This window comes from Sorex araneus, chromosome 1 (genome assembly GCF_027595985.1).
Source record: "Sorex araneus isolate mSorAra2 chromosome 1, mSorAra2.pri, whole genome shotgun sequence".
Lineage (NCBI taxonomy): Eukaryota > Metazoa > Chordata > Mammalia > Eulipotyphla > Soricidae > Sorex > Sorex araneus.
Genome location: NC_073302.1, coordinates 350,511,587 through 350,537,994, shown reverse-complemented (window position 1 = coordinate 350,537,994; position 26,408 = coordinate 350,511,587). Strand labels below are relative to the sequence as shown.

The window sequence follows — 26,408 nt, the reverse complement described above, 5'->3', positions numbered from 1 at the left end:
AGACCCAAACTGCAGACAAGAGAGGTGCGGTGACGCGCCCTGGGCGAAGCGAGCACCCGGGCGCACCCGCTTTGTGGCGCGCCCCTGCCTGCGCCCGCGGCGCAGACACCCGCGGCCCGGCGCCGTCCCGGCCGCCTGATAACGGTCCTGATTGCGCGCGGGGCGGGCTCGGCAGGGCAGGGCGGCGGGCTGGCGAGGAGCCCCTGGAGAAACCCCAAGAGACTGGGGCGGGGGTGGGGACGGCGTTTCGAGCTCGGCGCTGCCTCAAGCCTTTTCATCTCGGAGGTCTAGGCCCAGGGCACCGGGGATTTGCTGAGCGCGGGGTGGGTCGGGCGTTCCGTCCCGTGAGTGCTGATCCGCTCGCTCATCCACATCGCCGGCCACAACCCGCTTTCCTCGGCTCAGGAAAGCGGGGCTGGAGCCCGCCGGGACAAAGCGGCGGAACGCGGAGCCTGCAGCCGGGCCCACAGCCTGGACTGCGCCCTCGGAGGGGTGCCCTGGCTGGCGCAGACCCGCCCGAATTCGCTGCAGAACCAGCACATCCGCTGGGCTCAGATCTGCTGGGCCAGCCAAACATGTGCCACAGGCCCGGCCCTTTGCCAACCTGAGCCCCCTAGGAGTCCCGGGAGGACGCTGCACCCCTCGACGTAAGCAGAGAGTGTCCGATCCCACGCAGGCCACAACATGCAGGCCGAGTTTCTGGGCGCGGGGCTGCTTTAGGAAGAAATAACGCCGCCTTCGAACTGCCTCTCCTCCAGAAACGGAGACCAATCACTTAAGATTTCAGCAGAAGTTAACGTTGAAGAGCGAGAAAATTGGGTTCATGCAGGACCGCGGTCCTGTCCTGGTCCACAGGGAAACTGTGTGCGCTCTTGAGCAAGTGCTTTCCTGTCATCTGAGTCTCTCTCTCCTCTCCACCTCTCCATCTCTCCCTCCCTCCCCATCTCCCCATTATTAGCATTAAAGCTGTTTCGGAAGTCTGCAGTGTCTGGCACATAGTAAGAATGCAATAGATGCGCTTTGTAATGCACAAAAAAGCTTTAGCACCAGAGACTTGAGACAGTCGTGAAAACCTTGGCAGCATAGGAGCTGAGAGAAAAAAATACAGCTGAAAGATAAACTCTGGGTCTCCGGGCTTTCTAGCACAGACATTTGTGTCAGGAAGTCACCTGTCTGGCAGAATCTTGCTTTTGGGAGGGGGGAGCATTGTTTGGGTCCCTCTTTCTCCACAGAAATCCTAAGTAACACCCAGAGCATCTCAGAGCCCACAAAATCCCTAGGTTCCTGCAGGGCTGAAAGTCTGTGCTTTTGAACTCAGCTCTAGATGAGATTTAATTCTATCGTCCAAAATAAAAAAGGGAGACTTCTGTTCCAAGTCCAGACAACAGTAGTGACTGTGGCGTCCTTTGACCTCCCAGAGAAAGCTCCCCGTTCACCATCCACTTCCTGGATGTGGGCATTGTTGTCAGTGGCTCATTTGACAGAAGTGGAAATGCAGAGGAGAAACTGCTCCAACAGGGCTGGTTTCTGAGGCCAGACCTCAGCACCTTCCTCTACAATTGCTTTTAAAATAAAAATTGTTCATTTTGCCTAATTTATACTTAACATTAAAACCAATATGCACCCATTCCACAGAGTTTTTTAACATAAATGCTAAGCAGAATATAATGAATACATCATTGCTTCTTTCTTTCTTTCTTTCTTTCTTTCTTTCTTTCTTTCTTTCTTTCTTTCTTTCTTTCTTTCTTTCTTTCTTTCTTTCTTTCTTTCTTTCTTGTTTTGGGGCCCCACCAAAACAAGAAAGGTAACCTTTCAGGGACTGTCTGTGTGAGCCAAATTGTTTTGCTCCACAACGTTAACCATGCTTTCTCATGGTGTTGTTCAGAGTTATTCCTGGCTCTGTGCTCAGGAATCATTCCTGGTGGTGCTCAGGAGACCTTATGGAGTGCCAGGGATCTAATCTAGGTAAGTCACATGCAAGGCAATTGCCCTGTCCATGTAGTCCTCCTCCTGCTGGCCCTCCTGGTCTTCCTTTCTTCCTTTCCCTCCCCCCCACCTTCCCTCTCTTTCTTCCTCCTCAACTACTCTTTAATGGATATGGAACATAGGCAAATTTTCCAAGCCCATATTCATCCCATATCCAATATGCATGGGTAGCTTGCCAGGCTCTGCCCCGTGGGCTCAATACTCTCAGTAGCTTGCTGGGCTCTCTGAGAGGGGCGGAGGAATAGAACTCGGGTAGGCCACGTGAAAGGCGAATGCCCAACCGCTGTGCTATCGCTTCAGCCCCCAAAACAGTAACAATAAATTTCTCAATGAGAGACGTTACTGGTGCCCGCTTGAACAAATCAATGAGCAATGGGATGACAGTGACAGTGACAGTGACATATTCATCCCAATAAACTACTGCCAGGTCCAAAGTGACGGAATGCGGACAAATTAATTGCATTCCAATTTTCATTTTTTCCAGTCCCTTTTCTGTTTTGAGGCAGGAGTGACAGTACATGGGTTAAGGTCCACACTGCTGACCCAGATTCAATCCCTGGCACTGCATTTAGTTCCCTGTGCATCACCAAGAGTGATCCCTGAGCATACCAACTTGGAAACAAACCCTTTCTCTCCCCACCCCCTATTTCTTCTGTTCTCTTACATGTTAAAATTCTGTGTCTCACAGGAGCTTTTGTGTATCCTAAGTCCAGAATGTTGAGATTCTGATCGCTGCTCTATTTCTGGAACCAAGAACAATTCCAGCCCACAGCAAAGAATTCTGCATGTTTCATTCAATGCATATATCTTCATTCCCTCACATGCTTCCAGCTCCCTGAAGCACAGTGGCATTTGAGAATCCACACCCAATCCCTTCCAAGGTATATTTTATGTCAATAAATTGTTGGACACCAGGACAGGAGTTGGTTGCTGAACCCTCAAAGTAACTCACTTGCTACCTGAATCTTACCCATCTTGTCTTCCCCGCCCCTCCCCTGCTCAGAAGCTGGCTCATTACCCTGTGAGTTTGTTTTTCAAGCCTCTAAGAAATCTCAGCTCTGAAAGAACCTGAAGGCTGAGGGTACCTGTCTAGCTAAGGTGTTTCATGCAAGCAAGCACCCTGATCCTTCACACAGGCTGACAAGACTCTGCTGGGTCAACTCACATTTCATCCCCAAACTGGCTGACTCCTCTTCCTCCCAAGGACTTCAGTGTGGTTAATCCAGAGCTCCTGGTAACCACTGAAGCAATGCTTTAGAATCTAGAGAGTTGTTTTGGAACCCCTTCTTTGATATTTGTTATGAGCATAGTTCCCATCAATTTTTTTCCTTCTTTTTGGTTTATTTCAGGGCCACACATGGGAAGTGCTCAGGACTTATTCCTGTATCTGTGCTCCAACATCACTTCTGTCAGTGCAGCCCTGGGGATCAAATCAAGGTCTCTAACCCAGGCTCTATGCTGCAAGGCAAGTACCTTAACCTCTCTCAGTACTTGCTATCTGCCCCTGTGATCAAACTCTTCTTCACTCTCTCATTTGTTATTACAATACTGATAACAATAGTTCTGTGCATGTGTTATTCAAACACCACATCCACCCACGTCTTTAAAACCCCTCCCTTGGCCCCTCCAGCTCAGATCTGGCCTCTCCCCTCCCCAACTCAGTTCTACAGAGCAAACTCTCCTGTTCTCTTGTCTTTGGGTACTGTTATTCCCTTGCTACGTATTTTTATTATATTTTTAGATTGTTTTTAAATGATTCATTTTAAATTCAGAAAATCTTTAATTTTTTAATAGTTGAGTTGGGTTAAATCTTTAATTTTTTAAAAACTTGATTTCCAAGTGTCCAAGTTGCCCACCCTTTTCTGTTTGTAATTTCCATTTTCAAAGCATGGTGTTCTGACAAGATAATTGACATGCTTTCTGTTTCTTAACTTTAATGGAGACATGTCTTGTGACCCAGCTTGTGGTCTCCTTTGGAGAACGTCCCCTGTGCACTGGGGAGAATGTGTCAACCGACCTTGCGGGTGGGGGTGTGAAGGGACTTATATAGTCTGCAAGGCACATCCCTTCCATTTCTTCCCTCAAGGCCATTGTTTCCCCGTTGAGGTTTTGCCTAATTATCCCTCAAATTCTCAATCTTCTGCAACTAGGGTGCAAGCCCAAACCTTCCAGAGGAACTGGAGAAGTGGATAATCAAGAAAATTGTGTAAAATAGCAATTTAAGAAATCAGAACTCAAGATCTGTGCTTGAATATCTAAGCTTTAGATTTATCAGGATGCACCAGTGTCTGGTGTCCTGTGCAGAAGCGCCTTGGAGCAGGAAGGAAGAAGCACACGTGGAGGGGGAGTGGAGAGGGGGCTTGAATTCTTTGCACACGGGGTCAGAAGATTTCTTCCCAGGATGGCGCTCCGAGTTTTGCAGCCCGCTCGCCGTCTGAGCACACCGGCTCCTCCGAGGCTGGACGAGGCCCAGCGGCGCTTGCAGAGGCGGCTGCCTTGAGCCCCGCGTGGGTCTCTGCCCCGGCCAGCTGGGCGCTGCACAGTGAAAATGGAGTAGAGAGCGCAGGAAATGTGGGGATACCCAGCGGCGGTGGGTGGCCAGCTGGAAACACCAGGTTCTGGATCCACACAGTATAGCCTCCTTGACCCCACAACGGGTGCACGTAAAGTCCTGAGAGACCCACGGGTACCCCCAGCCCGAACCGCGACCCTCTCGAGGATCACTGGGTCATCATTCTCTCGAGAGCTCATCACTGCCAAGTTCTCGGAGCGGGTACTGGGTGGGGACCCCTGGAGTGGTCCGCCCAGACAAAGATGCTCGGGTCCAACGTGTGGCGGCATCTCAGCAGCTCTCAGGTTCAAGAAAATGGGACCCTCGGTGTAGCGCGTCTGAGCTGAGGCCGGGCGCGCAGAAATTCGGATCCACCCTCGCCCTGCAAGGGCAATCCGGGGTGCGTTGGCCCAGAGGTAGCACCATCCCTCGAGCGCCTCCGAGGGTCTTTCCAGCGCTAAACTCAAGTTAGGCGTCCGGAGGCAGCGGGCCAAGCTGAAACATATCAGGAGAGCGCTAGTAGATTCCGGGCACTCCGGGAGCCTCGGCCACCAGCCGCCAAACGGGTCTCCTCTGCCCACCCCGCCGGCGCCCGGCAGCCAAGCTTGGGCGCGGCTTCCGGCCAAGTCAGCCCCGGAGACCCCTCCAGCTGGCAGTGGAGTGATAGTCCGTTGAGCAAGGAGCACTGAAGGAGCAAGCCTGCGCCAGGGTTCGCGTCCTTTGAAAGAGGAACACTGGTCCCACCGGACCTACTGCTGTTCTGGGCTGCTCTGGGATGGATCCGTGTATCCCGGAGGGGAGGCGAGGGCAAGTGCAAGGAGACACCCACCACCCTTACAATCCGTGCAACTGCTTCAATGTGGCCCCTGACTTTGGAAGGCTTCCGCGTCTACCAGGCCCTAGACTTGCGTGCGTGCCCGAACCCTCCGATGATGATGCCAAAACTGCCCCCTACACCAGAGAGCCCCTTCTGCGACGACGGCGAAATCGCGGTTTAGAAAGCAAAAACACTATTTCCGTTCGATTGACATAAACCGTTTCGCTTTCTTCCAAGTGAAGCCTGGGAACGGACCCCCAAGCTTGGAGGCTTCGCTGGGAAGTGGGAGCGAGAAGGGGGTCGTGGTCCCGCTTTAATAGAGAGAACAACGAATCCCAGGCTCTGAGCCGGCGGGAAATCCACCCAAAGTCGCGCTCGAAGCCCTCCCCGAGCGCAGTGCCTGCCGCAACCCCCTGACCCCAGGAGGCCAGCAGTAATGTTCTTGCCGCTGCCCAGTTGGGGCCCCGGGCCCTGGGTCTTTACCGCCTCATTCCGCGCCAAACCCGGGCTTTGGAAGGAACCCCGGAACTCCCCCCTGGCTCTTAGAGTCTCTGAATGGCACTCGGAGGCCCCTCCCCGAAGCCCCTCCCTGCCCCCACCCCATTTTCACAGCAGCCTATTGATCGGCAAAAGCAATAAATCCAGGGCTAGAGACCTTGCCCCCTACCCTTCCCCAATAATCATGTTGTGGCCTGCATTTTACTACCGTGGTTTCAACACCAACAAGATGCATTGCAGGTTAGGGACCCCCAAGTGAGCCCATTCTCTTGCTTTTCCGTTCCTCTGGTTTGTCCCCAAATCCGAGGGCTCGATTAGTGTGTTCTCTCTCTCTCTCTCTCTCTCTCTCTCTCTCTCTCTCTCTCTCTCTTCTTCCTATATTACATTTTCTGGGATGCTCGGTTGGAGTTCCCTCGACACCAAAAGATGGGCTAAGGCCGCATGAACACGTGGGAAAGAAAAGCAGAAGGAACTGGAGGTAATCTGGCTTCCCCCTTGTCACTTTTCTTCCCTTAAGGGATCCTGATTATGAATTTATAAAAGTCCAGTAGGACCTTCCTTTGCGAAATGCAAGGCAATGGCTCTTATTAAAAACGGAGTTTCAGTTCTACAGACGGTTTCTGAGCTTTCAGCAGATGGCCCATGGAAGTATCTATCAAGTCTTAGACTAACCACGACGTCTGAGTCCCGCCACGCCTCACACTAGACAAACACAAAACCCGCCACCTTCTGGACCCCCTATGTAGCGCGTACTTTCCATTCCAATGGAAAAGTCATCGCCAAGTCTCACTCAGGTGGGCGAGGTGGGGCTCTAGGAAGAAAAGGGTTCGGCTAGGTCTGCACTGGCAAAAGGGCACATTTTCAAGAATCCCGAGGTTGGGGATAAAAGCGGGTCCCTGGGCACGTCTCGTGGCGTGCCTGTTTTGGCCGCCCGAGCGGTCCGCTCTCGGGCTCTCGGTCCGCTCCGCAGGCAGCACCACGGCCCGGAGCCCATCCCTAGGCGGCCGCGTTTGCCTCTCGCCTGCAGGGGGTCTGCCTCTGCGCGCCCCTGGCGAGCCGCTAGCTGTCGGGGACCGGCGGGGCCGTGGCGGCGTCGCGCACCTCCCAAAAGTGTCCCATAGGCCTGCACGCGGAGACAGATCCTAGGTTCGTTCCCCAGTCACCTTCCTGCTGCGAACTAGAGACCGCTGCAACGTGGCCCCCAGCAGGAGCGAGCCGAGCCGCAAGACTCACCAGCCTCCGACAACGGGCTTGCGCACAAGTCCTGATTGCTGGGAGTTTAGCGCCCCATAACCCGGGGTGCCACTAAGAGAAACGGGCTGAAGAAAAAGGGACCCCACCGACGGGCTCCTGAGCTCCAAACCCGCCAGCGGGACGGGAGAGCAATTATTCACATATAGCTCGTGTGTGTGTGTGTGTGTGTGTGTGTGTGTGTGTGTGTGTGTGTGTGTGTGTGTGTGTGCGTGCACCGGCTCCAGAGAAGCGCATCATTCTGAGCATTCAGAGAATTTGTGCTATTCGAGCCCAGGAAGGCCGACCCGACGACTCCGCGAAGCCTCGGCGAGCCGGCGCGCAGCCCAGCACTCGAGGAGTGGTTTGGGCAGAGCAGCGGGCGCTGCCAGGCTGGACTTCAAGCCTCGGCGCCACGCTCGGTACCCGCGCGGAGCCAGGTCAGCCCCGCGCAGCCCCCACGGACGACTGAGGCGCGGCGTGTGCGTGCCCGGGGACTCTGAGCTCGCCGCTCGGGTAGCTGCGTTCTTCCCGTCGCGCGCCCGGCCCCAGCCCGGCAGACGCGGGGCGCCGGGCGTGGGAACCCGACGCTCCCCCTCCCCTGCGGGAGGCGCCGGGGCCGTCGGCGCCGGCTCTGCCGCGCGGCTCTCGGCCGCTCTCAGAGCGCCGCGGTTGCTTAGCGAGAAAAAGGCTGCGAGGAGCGGCGACTCCCGAGGCCTCGGGGGTCCAGGCTTCCCCCGCGGGTACCCTGGGCCGCGAGAAAACCGCCTCCAGGGCCCCGGCAGTTCCGCGCCCCCGGGCGGGCGGGGCGTGGGCGCTGGGGGCGGCCCCGCCGGCACGGCCCGCACGGCCCCGCCGCGGCCGCAGCCCTCCCCGCCCGCCGGCCCCGCCCTAGGAAGCGGTGACGTGCGGCGCCGCTGACTGGCTGCGGGCCCCGGGGGTCGCCACCGCCAGCAAATTAAGGCGCGGGCCGTGGCCCGCCGGCTCAGAGTCCCCGAGCCGCGCCGCGCGCCCGCCCCTTCGCAGGCGCTCCCGCCGCTCCCGCCGCCGCAGCCCGCTCCCCGCGCGGGGACCACCCTCGGGTCCCGGCCGCTGCCCGGGCGCCCGCGGAGCCGTGCCGAGGGCCAGCGGGGCGCGGGGCCAGGCTCGGGGCGCCCCGGGAGGCGGCGGCGCCGGTCGCACCCGCAGCTGGGCTCCCGCGTCCCTCCGGCCCGCGGCGATGGAGTTCACGTCGTCGCCCAAGCCGCAGCTCTCCTCCCGGGCCAACGCCTTCTCCATCGCCTCGCTCATGGCCAGCGGCGGCTCCAAGGACAAGGAGGCCGCCGAGAGCACCATCAAGCCGCTGGGTAAGTCGGGCGCCGGCCGGCCGCGTCCCCGCGCTGCGGCCGCTGGTGGCCGCCGTGGCCGGCGGGAGGCCCGGAGCGCCACGGGCCCGGCGCGGAGAGGTCGAGGTTTGCGCCTTCGACCCCGCTGGCGTTGGGCACGCTTCGAGCTATGACTGCCGGCCCGCAGTCTCGTTCGTTCTTTCCCGCACGGCGCGGGTGCACGCGGGTGCGAGTGTGGAAGTGAAAACTGAAGACGTGGAGGGAGAAGTGATGACCAGGCCCGTGTATGGTCCACGGGGTTGGCCAGCCTGGGAAATCCCGGAGAGGGGCTCGGCGGCGTCGGAACGGACAAGTTTGATTTTGCTTTGCGCCCGGCTTGGAAAGCAAAGCCTGCTTTTAGACAGGACGGTGGAGCGATGCGGGTCTCCTCGCATTTGCCCCTGTCTTCCCAGAAACCCTGTACTCAGCGCAGTTTTATAGCCGCCGTCATGTTCAGTGGAGGTTGGCAAAAACATTGACCAGTAACCATTTCCCAAATTCCTCAACTTTTAGCTATACTGTTTATGTAACAACCTTTTCCATTTATAGAAGACGCTCCACACCGCGACAAGGGAGAACAGAGATGGTGGTTTTAGCCCGAGTGAGTTAGTTTTGTGGGAAAGAGCAGCTGGGATTACGTGTCTGAAAGTCCCTTTACAGAAATGTCCTTAGTATCAGCCCTTGTACCCAGAAAACTATTCATTGCACTTATTTTCATCTGGTTACCCTAAAAACATTAAAGACATTAAACCACAAACTTCGTTCTAATCCTCCCAATTCTTTTCTTTCATCTCCTCTTCTTCCCAACCCGGTAACATCACACATCAGAAAAAAGGACGATAATGATAGGAAAAGTGTTGGGAAACTGGGGTCTGGGCAGACAGGGAAGAGAATGAAAATCCTCCCAGCTTCTTGGAATGAGGGACCAGGAAGTAAAATAGCCAGGAAAGAGTACTATGAAAAAACTTTTCCAGGATTTTCATCCGACCCCCCATTTTTGTTCATACCTAATTTTCATCTAGAGAAATGAAAACAACCGATCTGTTAGATCTCACCATTTTGGGGGAAAAGATGATTTTCCACTTTAGAGATATGTTTGTAGAACTCCCCAGCATTAAGGACCAGTAAAGAGAATCCCAGATTAAAATTCCTGATGGAGGTATTTTAATATACAATGACAGCCTTCATTGTCATTTCTGCTTCTCTTCTTCCTGTTTATCTGGGAGAAGCTGTCTTCTAAGTTCTCAGATGGCTCTTAGTGCACATGCAGGATGCAGAGCCAGAAATGAGCATTCGCCCACCCTGCACTTTGGAAATGATCTTCAGGAGGAGAAGGTATTCTTGTCCATTTCACTGTCAAGTCAGCAAAGAACAATTATGACAATAAGACAGGACTGGCAATATAAATATCTGAAATTCTGTGAAGAGATGTAATACTTTGAAACACAGGGAGGTGTTGAAGCAGCAAAGTATCTCCCATTACCCATTTGAAACTTTAAATTCACTTAGTACTGCCTTAGAAAACGAAAATGTTTCTTTGAAATTTTATTTAAAAAATTTTAATCAGCGCATAGAATTGTTGTAACATTTGTAAATTTTTTCCTTCTTTTCCCAATCCTGATGTAATGATTCATCCTACATTTAGGAAGTATGCTTTTTTCTGAGAACGCTTGTTAATCCCATAAAAAGACATTATGTAAATATGTTCCTCTAAATACTAGTAGACAAAATTTTTCTGTGGTATGGTTATTTTTTTCTTTTAATTTGAGAATGCAAAGATAATTTGATATTTTTCATCTAAAATTTTTTCATGGTGATTCTTGTTAGAAAAGAAAAGGTAAATTTTTCTATTTTCAGCTTATCTGCCACTAGAATGAAAAATATGAAGTGAAACATTTTGTATGACATAAGCATATAATATATGCCTTCAACATCATCTGTCTAGTGCATACATTTAGACCTTGTTTTGCTCCCTCCAGGCCACTTAGAATGGAGTTGTTTGGAGATCAGTTTCACATTGCAGATTCAAGTAGTTTCTTTTTTAAGGGATGCAAGATAATTAGGACAATTACAGAAGTCCCCCTGTATTCCATCAAAGTGACTGCTGTAGTTCAGGCCCTTATCAGCTTGGAGAATGCGTCCATAGCCTGGTGCTTGCTGGTGGCAAAGCTGCCTGCCATTCAGTTAGCCTGGATTCTTCTTGTTTTGCTCACTCTAATAAGACCTCTTGGAAGCTGAGAGAGAAAAAGTCCCACACCTTGCTTCAGCAAACAGTTGTTTCAAGCCTATTGCAGAAAGACCGCCTCCCCCCACCCCTTCTCTTTAAATGCCCGAAACGTGGAGCACTTCATAGGATCTCAGGCTAGGAGGAACGCTATAATAAAAACACCCTGAGCCAAGGGCTTCAAGCATAGGAGCCAGGGAGCCAGGCAGAGGAGTCAAGTCACTGCCATTATGTTTGTTAATTTTGGGGGCTTCATCTCTACTCCAATTCCATCTCCCCCAATTAAGAAGTCTCCTAAGAAAGGTAATTCCTCTCAAAGTGTGGAAGTGGTGTTCCCTTCACCCTGGAAGTTGTCGGAGAGGCAGGACTAGATATCACTGACTACAGAGCTTAGAACTCGAGTGACAGCAAATAAGGAGTGTTGGGATTTCTTTCTTCAGTATCACCATTGCCCATTCTGTAATTCCGGGGTTTATTCTCCAAGTGGGCTTTGCTATGAGTAGTGAACAGCCCAGAGCCTTGGGGATTATGGACCTCTTTTGGTTCAGCAAGGGCTGAGCACCATTACGCACCGGGTTTGCTTTCACTATTTCCCCTGGAGTTTCTGAGTTTCCATTTACAGAGTTCTCGCTCACACCTCTTCCACCCTGTACACACCTCTCTATCCTCTGATTTTGCTGTCATTCTTTCTCCTTTCTGTTTGCCTGCAGAGCAATTTGTTGAGAAGTCCTCCTGTGCCCAGCCCCTCGGGGAGCTGACCAGCCTGGACACTCACGGGGAATTTGGTGGCAGCGGCAGCAGTGGCGGCAGCCCCCCCTCCTCTGCGCTGTGCACCGAGCCGCTGATCCCAACCACCCCCATCATCCCCAGCGAAGAAATGGCCAAAATCGCCTGCAGCCTGGAGACTAAGGAGCTCTGGGACAAATTTCACGAGCTGGGCACTGAGATGATCATCACCAAGTCGGGCAGGTAGCCTAGCTGGCTAGGTGTGGAGTGGGGGGAGGAGAGGGAGGCTGAACCACTCACAGCGGTGTCCAGGAGCTGGTGAGGGGCCTGGGCCTGGATTTGGAGAGAGTGGGTCTTTCTTCCTCCACAGGCTTCAAGGGCTTCGCTACTGAGAACAGGCTTCCAGGTAGTTCTGCTTTCTCCAGATCTGCCTTGATGAGATGGTACAGGGAATCTGGATTTCAGCCCTCCTACAGCCCTGAAGGTTTTGTGGGGGCTGGGGGATATTTACTGAGCTGGTGTTGGAAGGAAAGGACCCCAGTGGGCTGCTAGATAGATGTGGCTTGCCTTTTATTGATCTCACTTTGCAGAAGCCACCAGCTTCCATTAAAAACTAATTAACAAATTAATAGCCGGGCTGGCAGAGGGAATTTGAAAGGACTCGCCCAGCAGGACAGACTGTTCTGCAGAATCCCCCCTGCACCTCAGAGAGGCAGAAGGTGCCTGGCCAAAGCACAGAACTCAGGGCTGCTGACTGCTTTGGTGTGTAGGAGGCTGGTTGTTGGCAAAGTCTGGTCTGTTTTGTCCAGCTCCAGGGCTCCAGGTGCCCCCCTGAGGTCTCAGGAAAGCCCTCCCTCCCTCGCGCCCTCTCTCCTTCTCATCTTGGACTGAAAACTTAAGATGTTTCACAAGTAGAAAGCGTGGAATTTTCCTTCCTTATCAAAGCCCATATTTTCGAACATGATTAACTAAAGAATACCAAAATTCCACCTAGAAACTTTTGGGTTTGTGTGAAACTCACGCTTAAAACGAACCACCTTGATCCAACTCTGGGAAAGTCTGGGCCCCTCCCCTGCCTCTCTGTGACCTCTGGGAGCTTCAGGCGCTGACTGTACGGGAGGTGGGCAGAAGGGGAGTGCGACCCTTTCCTGCCTCTTGCCCCATCCGCCAGAGGCGGTGAGAGCCCAGCAGATTGTCTTTGTCTTCCGGTGCCAGGAGGATGTTCCCCACCATCCGGGTGTCCTTTTCGGGAGTAGATCCTGAGGCCAAGTACATCGTCTTGATGGACATCGTGCCTGTGGACAACAAGAGGTACCGCTACGCCTATCACCGCTCTTCCTGGCTGGTGGCCGGCAAGGCGGACCCTCCGCTTCCTGCCAGGTGGGTGCCTACAGCGTCCCCCACCTCAGCCCTGCTGGTTGACCCCACGGGTTCTCTCTGGTGCTGGCAGTTTGCATTTTAAGCAGTCTGTTTTCCAAGCCCTGGGCTCTGGCAGGAAAACATTCTAAGCCCAGATACCGAACTGGCTCTACACAGTAGGTCTGGAGAGAGCTAGTCTGCATAAACAAAACATTGTATTTGATTTTATCTTTCATTATGATTTATTTTGGAGTGTTCCTAAATTTTCCTGTTAAATGTTTGTTAGCAGTCTAAACCCATTTTATATAGTAGCTGTCATGGCTAGTCCGTTCTTTAACATCAGACTGGATAGACTACATCAAGTAGTTGCCTCAAATTCTTTTTAATAGAGTAATTTTAGCAAAGTAGTTGCTTAGTATTTACTAACAGTGTGGTTATTCCTGCACACCATGATGTTATTTGAGTGAAATGTAGTTTTTGAACAGTGAAGGGACTCATTATTTTAAGAAAAGACTCCTTTAGTTTCTCCCTGTGTCTAGTGAATGGATAGAATTCAATACCAGATTAATATTCTTTTTCATGAAACACCACCTCAATGAATATATTCGGGTTCATTTGAGTTTATTTTTGAGCTGTTTACCGCTAGGAATATTTTTTCCTTTGACTGAATCACTTACAAACCTTGACTGTTGATGTGGTGCTCCAATGAACATTCATTTGCATATGTGAATAGCAGAAGCTGAAGTCAGTGGAATGTAACTGCATACTTTAATACAAAACAGTCTTCACTGTTTTTATATTTAATTCTAAAACAAGCCTTGATGCTTTTTAGTTGTTTTATGACTAATTTTTGTAACTGATTGAAAATTTATATTGGAGGTAGAGTTTAGTTAAATATATGTATTTTAGGAACTTTGAAGTCAAGCCTGTCTGTGTGTCTAGTTTAGAATCGGAGTCAAAACACAGACTCACAAAAGATAGCCTATATATCTCTATATAAATGTCAGAATATTAATCTTAGTGATTAATATTGATTCTCTCAGTGAGCTTACAATATGCTAACTGCACTGCAGAAGAGATGAAAATTGGGATATGAGGTATTTCCATTCTCACAGTAGAAATTTTGTATACTATCTTCCCAAGGACTAGATACAGTAGTATATTAAATAAGGCAGGACTAAGAAACTTTTGAAAACTTGTCACTCATTTTAAATTGTGAGTAAAGACTTACCACTTTATAATAGATGGTAAAAGGCACAGAATTTATGTTCTCTGGTATTTACTATTAGTCAATTTACTTTTACTCTATAGTTTAATTTTTAATATTTTTAAGTAGCAATTTAAGCCAGAGAGCATGACAGAGGAAAAGAAACATTGAGCAGATTTTTAAAAAAATATGTATTTTAATATTTTTACCAAAGCTAAATCATTTTTACAAGCAACCTTTTATATATATTTTAAAGTCTTTCCTCTAAGAAGTTAATCACTATTATTTAACATATGTTTTCTTCCTATCTGAAGGTACGGGGAATGGGGTAGGGCTTTGAAAATATGATATGCCTTGTTTATGTTACTGGTCTGTTCTGGTTGGAGAAGGAAAGCATGTACCAATACACTATCTTAACTGAAGTATGTTTAAGTTATTGCTGGAATTTTAAGTCCTAGGGGACTTCAGAAAGGCGGCGTTTCCTGTATACTTTTTCATATGCCCGAGTTCTTATTTTTATTGATATTAAACATGTTTAGTGCATCATAATATAGAAGTATTACTGATAATTTAAGTAATTGTTTATTACAATTAGCATTAGATGAAATATTTTCTAAAAGAGAAGACTTTGGAAGGTAATCTTCTTTGTAATAGCAGTGGAATTTCCTTGTGGATTTAGGTCTTTGAAGCATTTTATTTGAGTCTGAAGCTTATCAGTCAGTCATTCCTAACCAGAAGAAGTAAGACACCAGAGAATATCATTTGATCATAGTAGTGTATAAGTCACTTGAATTTTAAGTTTTCATAAAGGGACTTTTCCTTTTCTCTAAAGTAATTTATATTTAATCATTATCACTCTTATTTATGTGAGTGCATATGCAGTTATTGATAAAGAGAAAACTCTTTTTTTAAAATTTTTAAAATTTTATTGAATCACTGTAAGATAGTTACAAGCTTTCATGTTTGGGTTACAATCTCACAATGATCAAACACCCATCCCTCCACCAGTGCACATTCCCCACCACCAATATCCTGGGGCTTCTAGGAATTTAGAAAAAAAATGACCCTTTTTTGGGGGGGGGCGGGGATAAGCAGGATCTGGTGTGATAATGGGTGGAATCGTGTTCCTATAGAGTCATTCTCAGGAGAGATAGCACTTAAAATGCTCATGGGGATCTGTCTCAAAGAATATTTCCACTGGAAAGGCAGTTTTGAACACTCCTTAATAAAGTCAAGCAAACAAGCATACAAGCATATTACAGCCTTTGAAGTTTTTCTCTAGTTTTTTTAAAACTTTATTTTATAGACCTCTTTTTGGTGCTTTACTTCTGGCGGACTTGGTGAGTTTTAGTATGTGCCCCCCTGACTTTTCTGTTCTTAGTCCTCTGTGTGACCAATTGTGACAAACTTCTAGTTTCCTTTTTGTTGGTTTTACTTCTAGCGTTTGGGTAACACCAGGCAGTTCTCAGGGTTAAATCCTGACTCTGTGCTCAGAGATCACTTCTGACGGTTCATGGGGGAACTTTATGGGGTAACTAGGATCAAAAACTTGCTATGTATAAGGAAAGCACCTTACCTGCTATATCTCTGCCCCCCTTCCGTTCTTTACATGAATGATGCACAGAAAGGTTTGTGAGTTTTTCCCCTTTGCCCCAACCAAAATATTTATGTTTAGTTAAAGTTACAAGAAGCCTGAACAAAACTTACATAGAAATAGCTTATTAAATAGTTAAAGGAATTATTTTTTTTCAATGAAAACTTTTGCTTTTCCTCCTCATTACTTTTCTGATCACCCCAATTTTGTAAAGACTTCTGGTGAGTGGATGCTAGAATCATGATTTACAAATAGTTACACAGAGTATGATCATAGAACAATGGTTTGATTATCAGCGAGTAGTAAATGCATATCTCCCCATTCACAACTTATTTTCATTTTGGCTGTTTGAAGTGATATACTTTGAATAATTTGAAGCCTAGCTTGCTTCACTCATTCAGTGAGTGCTTAGCCAGATGCTGTGAAAACAGGAGTGTGGAAGCAAACTATCTGTGGATTTTAAAATGTTACCTAGGTTACTGTATTAAAATTAGTTTGCCTTATATTAATAAAGAACACAAACTTCGATCTGAGTCACTTTTAGATTTAAATAAGCTGATTCTCTAAAATAGTTTCTTTAAAGTTTTTTTTATCTTCATTGTGTTTCAGAAATGCTTATTCTAGGATCTCATTATGAAATTAGCATAGCCCAGTCTTTTGAAAATACCTATAACAATAAGATTTTATATGTGACCAAAGCAGGTTAGCAATTGATTAGCTAAGTGGAAGAAAAATCACTTAAAAATATTTGCTCAGCAGTTTCTGACTATTCATATCCATTTTAGATCATTGACACCTAAAGAAACCAATGTTTTAGAGTTATTTTGGTGTTACTATAGAATTAAATTTGAGATATATAGGGTGAAATAAAATTCAGGGTTTATAAGAGGTTTTGTGTATCTTTATAGTCAGAATATATATAATATCCAATGCACAGAGAATAGATTTTTTAAATAAAATTAAATGAAATTCTCAATGAAATTCTCTCATAATTTTCACAGGCTGTATGTACATCCAGATTCTCCTTTCACTGGTGAGCAGCTACTGAAACAGATGGTGTCTTTTGAAAAGGTGAAACTCACTAACAATGAACTGGATCAACACGGCCATGTAAGTCCAGTGCTTGGGAACACGCCAGTTCCCTGGGGTGGATGGAGACATCATGCAGGACTTCACCCCCCCTCTGTCTCTCCCTTTCTTCCTCTTCCCCTCTCACCCTTGTCTCTGAGTCATTCTATGAGACTATGCACCTGTCCTTCAGAGGACCTTGACCGTGCTGTCGACTAGGTCATCCTACAGAGTGTCTTTTGAGAGTTATTGCAACCCTCTCTTGGGATAATCATCTGCGTATTGTCAGTGAGATATCAGATGGCAGGGCATGAGGAGGGAGTTCCTCCCGTGAGTTCCAGAGAACACCCCCATGTGGTGTACAAGAGGGTTTTATGTCCATGTAATTTTGGGGAACTTTTTTTACCCAATTGCTGGGAGCTACAACCCATGTACTCAGGGGACCACATGTCACCAGGATTAGAACTTAGGGCCTTTCAGATTCTTCTTAAGTTGTAGCAAGTGTTGTTTCCTCATTACATATCTTTTCTTTTCCTTTTTTCTTTTTAAAGAGAGACAAGAATACTAAAGCAAAGGAAATCTTGGCAGGTTGGAAATGAAGAAACTTAATTCTGTCAATAAGGAATTTGAAATGTAGAAAAACCAGAAATTAGAATTTTATCTCTTAATAGTAGTAATATCTGTCATCTAGTCCTGACAAAGGCCTTTAAAACTTTGATAAAAATATCATTGCAAGGCAACTGTATGTATTATCAGTGATCTTAAAGATTTACATACTTCCGTTTTAGTTTTAATGCTAAGAAAATTTCAGGAGAGTCAGTATTTTTTATCAAAAGAATATTGCTTCTCTTTTACTGCTATTGCCAAAAAATCACATTGGTACTTTCATAGTTGTTTTGTGACTTAGATATTACAACTAGCTTATCTGTTGGATCCTTAATGAAGTCTGATGCTACTTTAAGGTTTTAGCTTTTATTGGGTGTGTGCAGTTTAGAAGTGTTCCACAACTTTTCTCAGAAAAGTTGGTTATTGTCAATACTGAAGCAGTAAGTTGTAGACATGATCTCAAAATATTGGATTGACTTGGGACCCAAATAAATTATTTCCAGTACTGCCGGCTGCCTGTGTGCTCAGAGGGGACTTTGTTTATCATGAGCAAATCAGAGTGACCAGAAGAACCTGGGATTCTTGGTAGCACTCTCGGAGGAAGGTTGGAAGTAGGCATATAACTTTCTGTAATTTTGTGTGTTGGAAAAGATAATTGATATTTATTTTTACAGATTTGCTGGCATATTTTTCCTTTGTTTCTATTTTATTACTTCAACTGGAAATTTTGTATTCAGGTTAAAATTAATGAAGTACCTGACATTGTAGCCAATGATCTTTGTTAATATCATTTTTTTGGTTAAAATTTCTTGTGATTCATTGATATTTTTGCAGGGAGAAATAACATTTTTTATGGTCCTAGTATTTTCCATGTGTGGAACATTTAGAAAAACTGCTTTGATGTTTCCTGAAATACACAAGCATTTGTTGTGAGAGTAGCTCACAATAGAGAGTAGAATTGGTATTTTTGCTCTAGCTTCATCTTCATGGGTGAGGCAGACTGAACCTGATATCAGGGACTCTGGTTTCTAGTTCAATTTTGCCAACATTTGACTTTGACAAATTATTTAGTCTTAGATGGTATTTTCCATTTTAGAATATGTTTATTTGCTGCAAGCAATTGTAACCAGAAACTGTCTTCTGTAAACCACAGTCTTAATTGTCCTATTATTTAGGTAGGCATTTGATTGAGCTCTGAAGAAACCCCTCTAATTGATGCACTTTAAAATTTGTAATTGGAAATTTTCTTATTTCTAGGATTCATTTCCTCGATTGCATGAGTAAAGTCCATATCTCTCTTAGTGCCTGTCCCAGGAGGGCTTGAGAGAGTCAGGAGTCCCGCTAGGCTCTGATAGCCAGTTTGGGGTCGAATATATCTGGACAGATTCCCTAAAGAAACTGATTTTAGCGTGATGGAAATGGGGAGAGAGAAACTTATGTATAGCTTAGGACTTTTTCTGTGTGTGTGTTGTACTCTCTTGAACAATTCTCTCTCCCTTTACATTTCTCTAAGTAAAATTTTAATAAAACTTTTAAACTTTATATACGTATATATATAAAATGAATGTTCAGTCTTTTCTTATATAAGGCAGATATCACTTTGAGTTTATTTTAATTTTAGGTTTCTTGAACTCTTTGGAATGAACATATTCAAGGAGATAGCTTTGAAAAGTAGTGTAGTTCAATTCCTCTGAAAGCTCTCATTTGTTTCTTTTATTTTCAGATTTAGATTCATAAAATGATTTCCCCAATTTTGAATTTTTTTATTTTGAGGCCACACCTGGTGATGCTCAGGGCTTACTCCGGGTGGTGCTGGGGATGGAACTCAGGTTCTGCATTTGCAAAGCAAGTGCCGTACCACTGTCCTGTATATCAGCCCCGAAAGAGTCAGAGTTTGAGCAGCTGCTAATGCCCTGTTACTTTGTCTTACATCTCAGCAAAGAGAGAGATTTGATTCTGCATCAGTAGTCCTGCAGTGACTATATTAAACTCGGGCAAAGCAGGCCAGCAGGAGCACTCACCGGAAATGCCCGTTAGTTAAGAGAGCAAGGGTGCCATCAGTCCTGCCAGCCCCTGCCCGCACCCCTCCGGACAGGCTCCCTGCCACCATGAGCCCCGTGAGCCCAGACAGGACAGAGATTTGGAAGATTTGGGGAGTGGTCTGGGAGCCAGGGGAGAAGATGTGGAAAACCTTTATATCTAAAAGTGAATTTCATTCAGATTTCATAATGAGAAATTTTAATTTTTGCAGTTTATCTTAGATACGTTGTTTATAAGAATCAGAAGCAATTTCTTGTTAATATCTTGTGTGATTTCTGAATATTGGCCATTTTTGTTAGCTAACAAATGGAACATGAGCCATCACTATTAGTCATGTTCAGTTTGTAACTAGGAGATAAGAATTGGTGAATTATAACATTTTTATTTAGCCAGTACCCCTTACTTGTTATGGGATTTTTTCAAGGATTGTGTTCCTTAATCTTCACCATGACTCTGCTAAATTAGTACATTGTTTGCATTTAAGGAAATCCCCAGTGGAGCATTGAGCCCCTTAGAGAGCTAGAAAATAGTAGATTAATTATTCTAACCAGGACTGTCCGTTATCACAGACTTTCTGTGTTGTTTTATTTTTTTTTCCACATTCATGATCTGGATTCCCAGAATATATCAATTCTACTTTAGAGAATTTAGATATTCATCCTCTAGTCTCACCAGGCTAGTTACAAGGGAGAAAAATTATAATGGCTTCATTTAAAAATACACAATTAAACCTGAAGGTCAAGCATTGTGTCATTGAACTGACACTGAACAGAAGATTTATTCAAAGTGGCCTTTTAATGCAAAGTAGATGTTGAATATTATATAGCAATGCATGCATAAATAGTCATCAGATGACACCCCCCTTTATTTTAAAAAGGACATTTAAAGAGCCCTATATTATTTGCAGTTATTTTGGTAAAATATAATTCACAAGAATGACTATTCAGAAGATAATTTGCCTTGAGAAGATAAATAAAAATCCTGTTCTTCAAACTGAATTGTAGAGGCTGGAGAGGAAGTACAAGAGTTAAAACACTTGCCTTGCATGCAGCCAACCTGAGTTCAATTCCTGTACCATATATGGTCCACTGAGCACTTCCAAGAGTGATCACTGAGTGCTGAGCCAGGAGTAAACCCTGAGCATCACTGGGTATGGCTTATCCCCTGGAAAAAAAAACACACCCAAAAAACTTAATTACAAACTGTAGATTTTATGGCCCCTTGTTTGTTTCATTGTCATTTGACTAATTAGCAGTACAAGTATTTAAAATCCAGTACTTTTTGTTCTAGATCATTTTGAACTCAATGCATAAGTACCAGCCCCGTGTGCACATCATTAAGAAGAAAGACCACACGGCCTCATTGCTCAATTTGAAGTCTGAAGAGTTCAGAACGTTCATCTTCCCAGAAACAGTCTTCACCGCTGTGACTGCCTACCAGAATCAACTGGTGAGTATGCTGATGTTTGTTTGTTACTGTTTTTGTTTTTTGCTTTTTGGGTCACACTCAGAGATGCTCAGGGGTTACTCCTGGCTCATACACTCAGGAATTATTCCTGGCAGTGCTCGGGGGACCATATGGGATGCTGGGAATCAAACCCAGCTCGGCCGCGTAAAAGGCAAATGCCCTACCCGCTGTGCTATTGCTCCAGCACCTTAGTATGCTGATGTACGCTTTTCCTTTTCCCAGTTTTTATTTAGATACTGTGGTTTATAATACTGTTAATAGCATATAGGCAACAACAAATAATGGCAAAAGACCTCAAAATGGCTCTAGAGTGAGTTAGAGTCCTAGGGGATGACCTCAGGAGAAACAACATAAGAATCATGGGAGTGCCGGAACCACACGGAACCAATCCCAATGAAAAAAACACCATTAAAGACATCATTGCTAAAAAATTCCCAGATCTAGAGAATACGGACATCCAGATACAAGGAGTCCGAAGGGTGCCAGCTAAAAGGGACCCAAATAGAAAATTCCCAAGGCATATCATAGTCAGAATGATGGATGCCGTGGATAGAGACACAATACTGCAAGCAGCAAGATCAAAGAAGGAGATCATATACAAAGGCGCACCCCTTAGATTCACAGCAGACCTATCAGAAGAAACCCTCCAAGCCCGAAGACAATGGTGGGATATAGTGAAAAAACTTCATGAAATGAATGCCTCACCAAGAATACTCTACCCGGCTATAATACTGTTAATAAGAGAGTTTCTGGCATCCATTTTTCCAGCTCCACGGCACCCCCGCCCCCAGCAGTCTCAGCATCCCTTCACCAATGGTGCAAAGTCCCTTCCCTCCTTTCAACCTCTTGGCAAACTGTTCTGTAGACCAATTAATTTTCTGATCAAAATAAGGATTTCAGGGGCTCTTACATTTTCCTAGCAAGAACGACTATCCCAGTCCTCAGACAAGTTTATTTCGCAGAGACCAATTGAGTGTCAGCTCTGGTACCTCTGAGGGTGCCGTGTGACCTTGGTTTAGGATTCTGAATACGCTATCTACTCTAGAATTGTTATGCTTCTAGGAGGCATGCAGCCTACCCCCCCCACCCAAACCTGCACCAAATTCCCCTTCAAATCTCTTTTCCAGAAAATGACCTTCTTTTCATTCTCCTGGTAGGAACTCATGGTGAATATGCCTAAACATTCTTGCTTCATAAAAATTAGAAGCTCAGGGGCTGAGTGATAGTTCAGAAGGTACTTGCCTTACACACAGTCGATTTGATCCCTATATTCCCATATGGTCCCTGAGCACCACCAGGAGTAATTCCTGAGTGCAGAGCCAGGAGCAACCCCTGACTATTGCTGGTGTGGCCCCAAAACAAATAAATTAGAAACTCAGTTTTTTAGGTAAGTTAGCATATATGTTCCAGCTCAAGTATTTAGTAAGAATTCTAGAAGAGTGATTTTTAAATGTTTCTTCAGATAATAAGCTGTGGTATGGGGACTGTTGTGTCCCCCAACTAGCATCAGGATATCTTATTTATAATATTGAATTGCACATTTTCTTCTCTCTCTTGCACATCACATTGATAATGTATATATCCTTTGTAAGGCTTTGTTCAACTTAGTAAATACTCATCAAAGTCCTACTAAGAAATACATTCCTGTTGGTTTTCTTCTTTCACAGGCTGCAGTCACAGGGACTCATGGTAACTGCAGTAGTTTGATTGAGGAGGTGATACCAGGGCGATGGGGAGTGTGATGGGCAGAAGGACCAATAGTAGGTTCCCTCTGCTGGGCTTGAGTGAGGAGAACTCAAATGTCATTCCCTTTACACACCTGGCTGTGCGCCGTCACTAAGTTTTCACATCCTATTTTTATTTGATGTGTTGTACGTAGCCAATGATTTTGCTCTTATTTGATTTGGATATCGTTAATTTGAAGCTCCAAGGGGCCAGAGAGATAGTACAGCAGCTAGGGCGCTTGTCTTACCTGGGTTCAATCCTCAGCATCTCATATGTTCCTCCAAGCCCACAAAGAATGAACCCTGAGCCATCAGTAACTCCTGAAAACCATCAGGTATGGTCCACGCCTCCCCCAACAAATCCCCCCAAAACAAAACCAAAATAATTTGGATCAAAAAGTTATGGTTCTGGGGCTGGAGCAATCGTACAGTGGGTAGGGTGTTTGCCTTGCACGAGGCCGACCCGGGTTTGATTCCCAGAGTAACCCTGTGCATTGCCAGGTGTGACCCATAAAGCAAAAAAAATAAATAAATAAATAAAGGAAAGAGAGAAAGTTATGGTTCTGGGGAGAATTCAAAGAAACAAGCTGTTAAAAAAAGAAAAAAGTATTGCAAGCTCTGAGTCACTACTAGGTGCTGTGTGTAGAAGTCTGGAGGTGGGGTCGGTGTCCTAGATGAGGTGTAGTTCGCAGGAGGAGCCAGACCTTGAGCAGAAGCGCAGGTAGTGGACACCACCAGGGAATAGGAGTCAGAGAAGGGATGTGGGCAGATGCATGTTTATGAAAGGCACAAGCCCTGCCAGGTCTGTGTGACTTTGTGCAGAGTTCACATCTCTATTCTGTTGACTGTTTCCCTTATCTGTAAGCTGGAGCTCAGAAGTGCTCAGACCTTCTAGGAGATTGCTGTAAGGGTTGACTGGGAAGCTGTGTGTAGCCATAGGAGACTGTCCAGATCCCTCTAAGAGGCATGTGACTGTTAGTAAACTGTCTCTGTGATGTACAAAGAGGTTTTGTCATCATTTGTATTTAGGAATCTAAGTGGTGTGATTTTTACAGAGATACATAAATGTGTTACAAATTACCTTAAAATAAAAAAACACAGTTATTTTAACCTTTTTTTCTTTTTGGGGGCATCACCCAGCCATGCACAGGGGTTACTCCCAGCTCTGCTCTCAGGAATTACTCCTGGAGGTGCTCGGGGGACCATATGGGATGCTGGGAATCGAACCCGTGTTGGCCACGTGCAAGGCAAATGTCCTACCAGCTGTGCTATTGCTCCAGCCCCTATTTTAACTTTTGAATGATTTCCAAGATGCCTTTGTGAACTGAGGCCAGCCACCCGGCTTGGCCCTGCAGGTCTGCCCCTTGGTGCTCCCGTCTTCCGGCCACTCACTGTCACTCCCCACTCACCCTGCTCTGCTCCTCTTGGGCTACCACAGAGCAACACAGTCAGCCTGTGCTATGGGACCCAGACTTGAGTCTTGAAGCCCCGCTCAGATGCCTGGCCCAGCAGCCGGCTCCTCCCCACCTTCTCATTCTCCCACCTCCAGATTTTGTTTTCATGTTAAAGACCAATAAAAACTCTTCCCCCTGCCCTGCAAAAGATTATTACCAAGATAATTAAACAGTGGAAATACTGAAATTTTCCAAACTAAAATTCTGGATAGAGAAAATTCCACGAGATCCTAAAGGAAAAATCCTTTTTCTTTGGGGATCTGGAGCATTGAAACCCACAATCCCATTTTTAATTTACTTGGAATTACAGATAATGCAAATATCATAGGTCCAAACAAGATTCCTGAAACATTTTGTTAAGTTTATATTAAGTAAATTGATAGTTTTTGTACTATGGAACATTCTATTTATACTAATACAAGAAACCCATTAATGGTTCAGAATGAAATAAAAATGTGTAGGAACTTTAATCAGGGTTCTCTATAAAAAAGGTCTGGAGTGATAGCATATCGGGTAGGGCGTTTGCCTTGCACGTGCCTGACCTGGGTTCATTTCTTCCATCCCTCTCGGAGAGCCCAGAAACATACTAAGAGTATCTCACCTGCACGGCAGAGCAGCCTGGCAAGCTACCCGTGGTGTATTCAATATGCCAAAAACAGTAACAACAAGTCTCACAATGGAGACGTTACTGGTGCCCGCTTGAGCAAATTGATGAGCAACGAGATAACAGTGACAGTGATACAGTGATTTCTATAAAAGAGAACAAAATTAAAAATAAGCAAATTCGATTTCTAAATGAAAATGCACTGCACTGTAGCACTGTTGTCCTGTTCATCGATTTGCTTGAGCGGCCACCAGTAACATCTCCATTGTGAGACTTGTTGTTACTGTTTTTGGCATATCTAATATGCCACAGGTAGCTTGCCAGGCTCTGCTGTGCGGGTGGGATACTCTTGGTAGCTTGCCGGGCTCTCCGAGAGGGATAGAGGAATCGAACCTGGGTCAGCCGTGTGCAAGGCAAGCACCCTACCCACTGTGCTATTGCTCCAGTCCTACTGAATGAAAATAATGGAACAAAATTAAAGGAAGCTTTTAAGTATAATGCATTAGATTTGATTTAATGAATGAAAAATATGTTAAGTAAATGATGTAGGCCTTTCCAAACATAATATACTGAAAAAAGTTATGTGTATATATGTATATATTTTATATATATACATACATATGTATATATATAAATAGTCACCACTATTTGGAAGCTTACCATGTGCAAGGCATCCTTTGACATGTGCTGTCTTATTTAACTCTCCTAGTAATACTAGGAGATAGGAAGAGTGTTTCTCTCCACATTTCACAATGGGAGTGTTTGAGGCATAGAGTCAGATAACTCATCCAGAGCGTCCCTGTTGTTCCCATCCCAGGTTTAACCCCAGGTGATTAGAGGTGAAGAGATATTCTTCAGCCTGGTACCCCCAAGAAAGCAGAACTCTATCTCCTCTCAGCTTTCGGTCCAGAGGGTCTCTTGAGACAAACTTCCTAGAAGGCGTCCACTCTTTACCGTCATCTTTCTCTTTGGAGCGAACCCTCACTGTGTAGTGCATGCTGTCCACACGGGGCAGCACCAAGTGGTCACCAGCCACTGCAGGTCGGAAAGACCTGCCAGTGAGGAGAGCAGCATCTCGTAGGCGTTTCCATCTCAACATCATCATTTCACTTACTGGCTTCTTTCCCCTGCGCCTTCTTATTTAGAAAAATGCAGTTTCCAAAACTTGAACATGGTTAAGGATTCTCCATCCAGAGAAGTGAAGTGACGTTTTGCTATATTTTCTTTTCATCTTGCCCTCAATTTCTATCTTTACGTGTTTCCTTTTCTGAATTATTTGAAATATAGTTGTATGCATCATGATATTTTACTTGTAAATTTTTGTGTAAGTATGAAATGACATGTGTAACATAATATTTGTAGTCTGTCACAGCTAGGAAAATTGATAGTATTTTCCTACCATGTAAATTCAGTTCATGTGGACCACAAATGTCTTTTATAATATTTTTTTTACTTCTGAAGTAGCATTCAATTAAAATACATGGTTTGGACTTATTACTTTATATATATAAATATATGTATATAATGATTTATAGTATATAAAAATCCCTTCATTTTTTTCCTCACTATCTTATGGACCCATTACACTAATTCCTTAAAGAACATCCCCTATACCCCATTTCGCAGATGGGAAAACAGGGTCAGAGTAAGTAAAATGTTCCCTCAAGACCACTGATTTGGGAAGATTTGACTGCCAAGGTCTTAATTCCTTCTTTTTGGTGGCATCATAATAGATTGCAAGGCCAAGGAAGTGGATGCTGACAGTGTCAAAGTCTTGAAAACTGAAATTAAAAATTTTGTTAAGTTAAAATAGGTAAAGATACTAATAAATGCATCCCAACAGTATTTGCCCTCTTGCAAATGATTATTTCTTATTGAGATTATAAGTG

At 45.7% G+C, this 26,408-nt stretch overlaps 1 protein-coding gene across 1 annotated transcript in view; it reads left to right on the top strand.

Moving 5' to 3' along the window:
• Positions 1–8,301: 8,301 nt before the first annotated feature.
• TBX20 (T-box transcription factor 20) overlaps positions 8,302–26,408 on the top strand; it is a 52,693-nt gene continuing 34,586 nt past the window's right edge. Inside the window, exons 1-5 of the mRNA XM_004606885.2 lie at positions 8,302–8,428; positions 11,381–11,639; positions 12,612–12,776; positions 16,558–16,666; positions 20,561–20,719. Of these exons, the coding sequence (XP_004606942.1) occupies positions 8,302–8,428; positions 11,381–11,639; positions 12,612–12,776; positions 16,558–16,666; positions 20,561–20,719 (819 nt within the window). The remainder of the gene's footprint in view (positions 8,429–11,380; positions 11,640–12,611; positions 12,777–16,557; positions 16,667–20,560; positions 20,720–26,408) is intronic.